Raw genomic sequence first — 10,170 nt, forward strand, 5'->3', positions numbered from 1 at the left:
AGTCATGTACACACAAGCAAGCCACAATACATTGGCTCAGCAGGTTGTATGTCATCCTTGTGTCTATGTATCTATCTATAACACAACAATCAAAGAAAAGAGATCATCAATTTGAGAGGGAGTGAGGGGAAGATACAGGATGAAGGGAGAAAAGGAAAAGGGGAAGTAACATAATTATATTTTAATTAAAATGTTTTAATAAAAATAAAATAAGAAACCCGTTATTTTTTATACTATCTAAAAACATTAATGAGGACAAGAAAAAAAACACCCACAAATATAAAAGAAAATGAGAAAAAAGAAAAGAAGAGGCTAGGGATGGTGGCACATGCTATTAGTTCTAGCACTTGGGAGGCAGAGATAGGCAGATCTATGTGAGTTCAAGGTCAGCCTAGTCTACAAAGCAAGTTTGAGGACAGCCAGGGCTGCTACACAGAAAAATTCTGTGTTGAAAAATCAGAGAAAAAGAAAACAGTGAAGAAGAAAAGAAAACCAATATTTTATAAGAAAAATAGAATAGAAATACAATGAAAGAATTATAAAAATAAGTATCAATAAAGAAAAATGAGTATGAAATAAAACAATGACCAGTATGACACAATATCATAAAAAGTACAAAAGCTGTATGCATGACTTGGTGGTAACTGGCAGCCCTCTAATTTGATGTAAGGCCTGCCCAATAAGAGGGAAATCCCACCCGGTATAAGAATCCTAGGTAATTAATTACACAGGGATAGGTAGTACAGCCATGGATTTTGGAGGAGAACCTACAACCACCACTTTACTGGGCTAGTTCAATAAACCACATTCTAAACATTTATCCTTATACCCACAGATAAGTATAGCTCTCACTCCTCATCAAAGAAATGTTGTAAGAGACAGAGACCATGACAGAAAACCAAACTAATCAAAATGCAGAGGACAAGTGACTACGTGGTTCTTAGCCCCAACTGATAAGTCTAGAACACAACTAGACACCCGAGGCTCAGGGATTGGAGGGGGAAGGGGTGGGAAGACTGTAAGAGGCAGGAAGTAGGACGTTTGCTGTGTGATGTCTGCTAGAACTGTCAAAGATGCTACGCCCATGAAGTCCCATCAACATGGCTTCCTAAATAAGATCTGAACAAGGACAACACCAACAAACATGATAATGCGAGCTGGGAACTCTCACAGGGCCTCAACCCTGGACAAAATCCTACAGCTAAATAAAGAATGCTGAGACAGGCCTCCCTGGGGAAGTGTTCACAGATTGAGTTTCCAATACCAAGTGGCAAACCCTGAAATCATACACATGTAAGTAACATTATATTGACTGACCAGGTTATATTTGCATATTTAGGAATACATATGTCTAACATTGATTAAAGAAATATAGGCTGCACATCTGAGAGAGAGTAGCAGGTGACATTGGAAAGGTTGGAGAGAGGAAAAGGATGGGAACAACAACGTGATGTAGCTATATTTTAATTTTGAAAAATAAATTAAAAATGAAAGTGATAAAATTAAACCATACAAACCCTACTACAAGAGTAATTGCCACTGGACTATCTGGTCTACCTTGAAACTCTAGCAGTTTCTAAATGAGCATCTTGGCTGTAGTAATTTCTCTGGTTGTTGCAATAAATTCTCACACACTTAGAAACATAAAAATGAGGGAAGTTGATAACCTCATTGTTGTAGTGGCCTGGGAATGTGGTATCCAGAATTCTGAGTTGTTTTAATAAGTGCCACAAGTTACTTTCACTTTTACATATTGTGCTGCCCTAGGGAATGCTATTCATAATAGCCTTCAACATTGAATTGACGTTTTCTAGCCCTTACTCTGAACAAGTACTCATTGCCTATGTATTCTTCTTATTACTTAAGAATTCTGTTTACTGCATTCTTTATCACCTCCCCCCACTAGAATATGGATTCTCAGAGCAAGGGCTTTTATCTGGTTTGTTCCTTATTTTCCCCCCAACATCTACACAGTGACTATCTGGAATATGACGGGTAGGTGGTCCATAAACATTTACCAAGTAAGAGTAAATCAGGATATAAATAATAAAGAAAATAAGAGACTCTTCATGCTCTGCTGCCTTTTGAAAGAATCTTTTAGACATCTGTCTTTTGGTTCTTGTTATAATAGATTCAAAGATTTACAATCATTAGTTACCTGTTGCCTATAAGTTATTTTACTAGAAGCTAAAAGAATAGAAAAAGAAGACTGATTAGAGTGACAGTGTAAGGCTCAGAACTCCTTTTGTGTTAAAGTAAATTTTATTGTGTTACATAACTTAATGAATAGTTTTTTCTTAGGGTGATACATTTGTGATTGCAAATGACAGCCATACACATTCACCATGCAGACTATACAGTTTGATTTTAGAATGCTCTCAGACCTCCTGCTTCATGTGGATGTAGTCATTGTCATCATGGGTTCATGCTATCCAGCAGGACAACTTGCTCTCCATTGTGAACATGGAGACACTGAGATACAGTTGCAAACTGTTACCTGCCGGGTCATAGGCAGACCAGAACATAAGCCAGTACGAGAGAAGTTCTGGTCCAGACGCTATTGAAATGAGTGGCTTACCTTTTAAAACTCTAAGGAGCATGGCATTCACGAGCTCTGTCAGGTTGAGTGCAGACAGGTCAACTGACCTTGCTGGGAGTTCTGAAAGATATTCAAGAACATCTCTGGTCGGAATTTCCTCTGTAACAGAAACAGTTTCTCATTTCCAAAATTAGATCAGTACTTCTTCAGGTACATGTGGAACACAGACCAAGTGCCAGATACAAGGGGCTCAGAGGTAAGCAGCAGTTTACGCCAAGTGCTTAGTAGGTGACAGTCAGTGACAAGCACTGTGACTAACATAGCACTTGTTTTTAGTGACTGTCTTGTCTCTGTGTTTGGAGAGAGCAGGAGTTGACAGACTACAGCTCATCCACAGTTGGAGGCCCCAGACCGTTCAGAGTTCTCAGTACCTCTGAATTTAGAAATTGGTGCACCAATTAATATGTGGACCCAAGCCTAGCAAGGTACTGGCATCTATTAAAATATTACTGTCTTTTAAAGTTCCACAATGTCAATGTATGGGTTTCATCCTCAGAAATGCAGATTTAATAGAAGTTGGATATGACCTGGATGTCAGTATTGAATAAAAAAGTCCCCCAGGTTATATGGAAGGAGGCTACCAGTTAAAATATTCCTTTCTCCTAGTTGTTACTTGAGGACATGGAAGTATTAGTTGACCAAGCTGACAGGATGATTGATGGCCCTCTCTACAGTATTAAAAGCATTTCACCTCCATGCTTAAAGAGTATTACCCTTGCTATGTGGATGGGAGAATTCTTTTAGCGTAGTGAAAAAAACTGTTTAGGAGTCTAGATTTCTATAGCATCGTGGGGTAAGTGGAAGTCTCACCTGTGGTCGCCAGAACCTCTACCCCCTTTATCATTTTCTCTTTTCTGAAGACAGACTCTAGGGAAAGAAAAGGTTTCATGACACAGTGTAAGTCTCTATTCCCAGCCCTAGGGATATGGAGAAGGCTTGGGTTGACTCTTAGGCTTGACAGTAAAATCACTGGGAAGGAAGAGCCTTGGTCTTCCTGGACTTGCTCTCCTAATTCAGTTTCAGTTCTAATCTGCTGACTGGCTATGGTTGAGAGAACCATACACTCATAAATAAAATACCTATAATGAGGAGTGTATAACCTACCTAACTCATTAGCTGGGCCAGGAAACTGGGCTTCAGAGAAGAGAGCAACTGGCCCGACTTTGCACGGAAAGACCCCGAATTTATAGAAATAAAATATAAGCTTAAACAGGGAGGGCACCCCACTAGAGACCTCGGGAAGTGAACAAAGGACCCCATCCCAGGAACTGGCCAAACCACAGAATGGAATGGTATGGTTTAGCAACCTTAATTGCAGAAGGGCTGTAAACCCACAAAAGGCCAATTCCGGGCTGCTGACCACCTGCGAAGAACTGACCAGGGCGTCAGAGATGCGCAAACAAGATTCGTGGGAAACAAGGAGATGATAACCACCATTTACTTAGGGAGAGATGATTAACTCATACCAAGGTCTGAGGAATTTACAACAGGAAGACACCTACTTCCCCTGGTCAGTAGTCACGTACCGCCCCCCCCCATCGCAAGATAGGGACCCCTTCCAAAGGCTTGTGGTTTTGTATTTAAAAGCTGATTGTAACTGAACCTCGGGGCCAATCGGTCTAAAAGCTGACCGAGAGGCCCATCTGCAGAAGCCTAATTAAAGCCTCTTGCATGTAGCATCAATTGGCGCGTGGACTCTTGATTCTTGGGGCGACGAATCCATCCTGGAGACCCCTCCTCAATTCGGGAGACCCTAACAGCACAACTGCGCTGTGGGGTGGAAGGCTAACTCTCTTCCTAGAACTGCAGTGCAGTGGAACTCCGTAATCAGCAGGCCATTTGCCTATGACTTTCTAGCTTCATGAATGTCTTGACTGCGACCGCGGAAGGAGGAGACCATAAGCAATGGCAGTAAGTGTGGCGAGCACCTCTAACAGAGTCATAACCCCGCCAGAGGGGAGGAAAAGGACTCTTTGAGGCAGGGCTGACCAGGAGGACTCGTCACTTTGAGTTAGAGGATGTAGAAGCCCACCACACCTGTTGCTGTCATGGTTGCAGAGATGACTCTTCATGTCATTGAGATGGAAAAAGCAGAAGAATAAAGCTATAGAGTCTGAGAAATGTTCTTGAGTAAGTCCGGGCTAGGGTTGGCCTCCGTACCTGCTGCAGAAAGGAAGGGTCCATACCTCTCCTTCTTGAGGCCTTTGTATCCAGACTCTGAAACACAAGTTTCTGTTAGTGACATAGTGCCCTAGGTCATACTCTCACACAGTATGTAACATCCTTAAAGGTCATCTTGTCCATCTCTGCTATTGAAGGATGGACAGACAAAGACCCTGAAATTTTAAGTTTTAGGCCCATGTCTCACACAGGAGGAATCCAACATAAAACAAAAACACATGCAGATGTGATCTTCAGCAGACCAACTTTGCAATGATTTTTCATGTTGGTTTATATTTCATTATAGTAAGAAGGTGTAGTATGAGATCAGTCCATGCACAGTATTTCACACACTTATTCTCTGACAGTTTCTTACATGTATATAACGCATCCTGGTCATACTCATACTTGCATTCTCCCTCATCCTCCTCCCATTCCTTCCCCTTATGCTGGCTGAGAGTCTTTCGTGTCCTTCCATTCTGTTTTATGTTCCCCTGTGTTTAACCAGAGCCACTCAGTGGAGCACAGCACATGGACAACTTCCACTGGCTACATCACTGGAGAGAATGGCTTCCTCTTCCAGCAGGACTCAACTCCCATTAGTTATGAAACGATCCCTGTGAGATAGTTATTGATAAACATGCCATTGATTAAAGCCAATTAAAGTTATTTAGTCCTCTTATTAATGCAGAGCAAGAGCAGGCTTGTGCTTCTGAAACGTCTCTTGGTACCCAAGCGCAGGCACAGGATATTAAAACACTAATATGTAATTAATTACATCAGTGTTCAAAGGGAGGACTGTGTTAGTGAGAGATTTGGGGCAGCCTGGTAACATCTGCTTTCTTTGTAGAGCTCAGTGGTATTTTCCAGACACTGCACATTATGTTTGGACTATGGTCAAGGTCACTGACAGTCCCAGAAGGGTTGCCAAAGGGCATGTGACTCTTAGGGTAGAAAGATGAGAAGTGACAAAGAAAGTCAGGGTGGGATGGTGTTCCCTTTGTCATTTCCGCTATCCTGGTCTGTCCCATGAGCCCCTCCCCCAACTCTGACTGAATGTTGATTGGCTTAGTCTGGTGTGGTCTCTGTGAAGGCAAATGCAACAGTTGTGAGTTCCTGAGCACACAGCCATGCCACGCCCATAAAACGGGACTTCGTGGTCATCCTCCTGATGCCCAGATCTCACATTCTTTCTGCCCTGTCTTCCACGATGCTCCCCAAGCCTCCTCTATACAGATTTTTGCTTAAGGAAATCTCCCTTCCCCACTCCCTGCTTCCTCTTTCTCTCCTTCCTTTTGACATTGTGCTGGTTGATTTTTTTAATATAACAGTATTATTAGTTTTCTGAGAATTCCATACATGCGTATAATGTATTTTCTTACACACAGCCTTCTGACTCCTTCCAGATCCATTTCCTGCTCTTCTGTTAGGTTACAGTCTCCTAGATTAAAGCATTCTGCCCTGCAGACAAGTTCCTTAAGACAGGAAGTAAACAATTCAAAAGAGCTTGAGGAAGCCACTGAGAAGATTCACTAGGTTCCTCCTTCTCCAAGAGCATACCAACAGTAGAGACTGTGGAGAATCATTTTAGACAAGCCCACGCCGCTGATTTCCTTTGGTGTTGGAATCATTCTCGGTTAAAATGGAGAGAGTTGGAGGCTCAAAGAGAGTGCTTGTGAAAAATTGTCATGCTCGTACACACTATATTCATATAGCTGGTGGCTTTGGAGAAAGGGAAGTGGTTTCTTGTGGAGGTATTTTAACTTATGTGCATGTCTTACCACTTGCCTTTTGAAGCATTGGATGTTCTCCTTAAAAGCAAAATTTAGAAAATAAAGACAAACTTCCATCCTCCATAAAAGCTCAAATTAGCATTGAAGAAGTTACCCTGCCTAAACTTTTAAGGTTGGAATGGATGTGTGTCTTTGGCTGCTCTGCCGAGTGTTATACAAAGCACGTTTCATAACTAAGCCAATTTGCTACCATGAAATCCAGGAAAGGTAAAGGTGAGTGAGCGAATTCAAAGGTGATGATGGCCAACAACCAGGCGTCCATTGTGGCATCTTGTCCTCTGGCGAAACACCAGAGTCAGTGAATTTAGTAGGATCCCCAGAAGGAAGGACCCAGAGAGCTCTGGAAATCTGCTAGAGGTGAGTGAGAAGGGGGGGGGGGGGGACACAACTATCCATTTACCTGTAGTGGGTAGGAGGGCCATTCCCTTATCTTTCTTGCCTTCTCCTTTGAGACCAGACACTAAAATTAAAAAGGAAAAAAAAAAAAAACAGGTTTCATCACAGAAGTAGCAACACAGACACAGCATCAGATAGGATTTAGTCTGGGTTACTTGTTTTTATGTTTAAGAGACTGGGTATCTAGAATAGCTGTATGATTCGTCTGGAGTCCCCCATGTGTTTTGTTCATGCAATCATTAGTCATCACGTATTTACCAATGATAAAAATATGATCGAGACTGATAGTCAGCATCGGGATTTGTTAGCTATTGTGTGTTCTGGGGAGGCAGATACGAAAGACGGGAATTCAACAGTGTAAAGAGGAATGATTACAAGCTTTGCTTAGATGGAGGCTGTGAATGTGGGTGACAAGGAACCTGACCCTGTCTCATCAACATGGAAGTCATCCCTGGGAGGTCTCATCAACATGGAAGTCATGGGGGGGGGGGCGTGCGAGCTGAGACCTGAGGATAAACAGTATCTGGATGGGACCTAAGTGGCTGGGAGTTGTTCTATATACAGGGAGTAGCACGAACCCCGGTCCTGCGTTACCTCTGAGCATCTCTCTAAAGAGCTGGCTGGAGGCCAAAGTGATGGAACATAAAGAAAGAAAGAAGGAGGTGGGCATTTCCGGGAGCTGGTGTAAGAGCAAGCGGGCAGGTCACGTGGAGCACAGAAAAGACACTGAGTGCTACCTGAACAGAAACAAGTCTTCACTGGAATCTTTGTGGGGAACAGGGATGGGAATCGTGGAGGAAAAGCAATCGAGTGATGTCATCATCTACATACAGACCTCCCATGGGCTGAGGAACGGAGAATGGAGCAATAGGAGAATGAGGGAGCGAGCGAATTCAGAAGGCTTCCTTGGTGGGAGAGCAAACAAAGTGCAGCGATGAGAACAAGCCTTCGGTGACACTCGAGCACAAGAAGCCAGGGCAGGAATACACGACATGATCGACATGATTGACACTGCGTTGAGATATCGCTGCTGGGACTCTTAAAGCGCAATAGCACCCAGAACAGACGCTAGGAAGTGAACGGCCCACCTGCATTCCAGAGAGAGAGGATACAGGCCAGGCCCATGCACAGCCTCCCCGGAAGACCCTGTAGCAGGAAGCTCGGCATGCTGGGAAGCTTTGTCCACCTGGTAGCAAAACATCAAAACGTAGAGGAAGTCAGGCTTGCCTGTGAGAGCACTCTGATACAGGATCTGCTCTGCGAGCGGTGTTGAGCAAGTCACTAGTACACAATCCCGTGAGGAAAGGTTTTAGGTTGTGCTGAGATAACCAGTGCGCGCTGTGGTTTCTTTGTCTTAATTTAGAAACAAAGCTCTTTTTCCTTTTTTTCAGTTTCCACATTTGTTAGAGAGGGAGCTCTGGTCAACAACGTTACTGAAGAACCTGGATTAGTCAACTTTCTACCATCTTGTAGCTTTCTCCCTGGTAACCTGTTAGCTGTGGACTCCTTAGCTGTGGGAGTAATGGGAGGGGGTAGTTGATGGGCTAGGCACCACCTTTTATGTGATTAGGCAGAAAGGGATACATTTCTCTTTAGTTAGAGTCTGTGTCTGAATCATGTGCCTACTGTGTGATTGCAGGGCATCTGGGAATGTGGGGAGGTTTGCATGCACATTCTAGAGGCATTCGTTTAGTTTCTGAGATGAGAAACAGCCTCTAAAAACAAGACATTGCTATTAATGTTACTGTTAATATATTGCATGCTATAATGAGGAACCTAGGTGACTATTCCAATGTGTGTGACTCTGTGGTACCTGTGTTAGCCATGTATGAGAGTTTATTCTGTAGCATGACAGCTAATGTAGAGAATAACAGACTAATAATGAAGACAAAAAAAGTATTGAGCACTTTGTGTGTGGCATACGTATGCCACAGAGAATATTGATGCATATTTTCTTCCAGCGAAGCCAGACCTGATCAGCATTCTTTCCAGCTTAGGATCATGAGGACGATGGGTAGGGGATGAGAATATGATGAACTGAGGATTCTTTCCTCCCGGACCAAGGTCACAATGGCAGAACCTTACTGTGCCCTTTTGTATATAAAATGGACGGTTAAGAGTTTATTCTGATGATTACATGGGATCAAGAAGTCCAGCACCTAGAGCAATTGTTGGTCTAGAATGGGTGCCGAAGGGTCTTAACTGTTTCTCATCCCATTGCCTTCCGCCCTCTCCCCTTCCTCCTCTGTGCTGGTGCAACTGCAGAGCCACCAGGACGATTAGAAATACAAGCTCACATCAGGACAAGCCACCGTCTGTAGCTCTGTCATAGTTGAACATATTTTGTTGATCACCAATCATCATGTCAACATCTTTTTCCACTAAAATGAATGTGTTAAACAAACTCTGTTACGTTGAGTCCACAATTTCTGCTGATTTTGTTCGTGGAGGAAAATTTTAATTTGCCTCCACTGCTGAATCAACGGTATGTTAGGAGGAAGGCGAGCAGAGTTAGCAAAGAAAATAGAGGAGGCACAGTTACATCGAGTTTAAGAAAAAATGAGTGTTATTTTGGTGTTTCTCATTCAGTACTCGAGACAAGCCTGGTTTGGAGAGGCACAGGGTTCTTGAAGGATTTTCACAGTTTACGCCGTGGATGGGTTGGACTTGAACTCATGGTAGCATGCACACCTTCTGCCCTCTCTAACCTTCCTTTTGCACACCTGGGCTACTGTGGGACACTTTAGGGTACTGGGTAGGGAACACATGTCTAGGTCAGATGCACTCTATTTGACTCCCAAGTTTTGAGCTTTGTAACCAGGGCCTAACTGGACCTCCCCTCAACTCAAGGAAACTGATGAGATTTATGGTACAGTTGTTTGAAAGTGTGGAGTCTAGGGTTAGACTTTTTGGACTAATTCCCTGGATCTGCCACTTTTTAGCTGTCTAGGTTATTGAAACTATTTGTACCTCAGTTTCTCCCCTCAGGGCTATGATGAACATCAAAGTGTGTCCTCTGTGTATAATGCCGAAGACGACATCCAGTAGATGATTCTAGAGCCACCTGATTGTTCAACCAAACAAAGGTATGACACTTAAGAACATTGGTACTACTATACGCAAATAAATATTGGTCTCCATGTGACAGAGTCACAGTCCTCAAGGCTTTATCTTATGACATCTGTTTCAGCTGTCAAACATTTTTCTCTAAAATTATCATTA

General features: G+C 43.0%; 1 protein-coding gene across 1 annotated transcript in view; it reads right to left on the bottom strand.

Moving 5' to 3' along the window:
- Positions 1–8,133, bottom strand: part of Hhla1 (HERV-H LTR-associating 1) — a 30,038-nt gene extending 21,905 nt beyond the window's left edge. Inside the window, exons 1-5 of the mRNA XM_021232171.2 lie at positions 8,037–8,133; positions 6,953–7,012; positions 4,760–4,816; positions 3,410–3,466; positions 2,579–2,659 (exon numbers count right to left, since the gene is read on the bottom strand). Of these exons, the coding sequence (XP_021087830.1) occupies positions 2,579–2,659; positions 3,410–3,466; positions 4,760–4,816; positions 6,953–7,012; positions 8,037–8,115 (334 nt within the window). The 5' untranslated portion in view covers positions 8,116–8,133. The remainder of the gene's footprint in view (positions 1–2,578; positions 2,660–3,409; positions 3,467–4,759; positions 4,817–6,952; positions 7,013–8,036) is intronic.
- Between the last annotated feature and the right edge of the window lie 2,037 nt (positions 8,134–10,170).

This window comes from Mesocricetus auratus, unplaced genomic scaffold (genome assembly GCF_017639785.1).
Source record: "Mesocricetus auratus isolate SY011 unplaced genomic scaffold, BCM_Maur_2.0 Super-Scaffold_100023, whole genome shotgun sequence".
Lineage (NCBI taxonomy): Eukaryota > Metazoa > Chordata > Mammalia > Rodentia > Cricetidae > Mesocricetus > Mesocricetus auratus.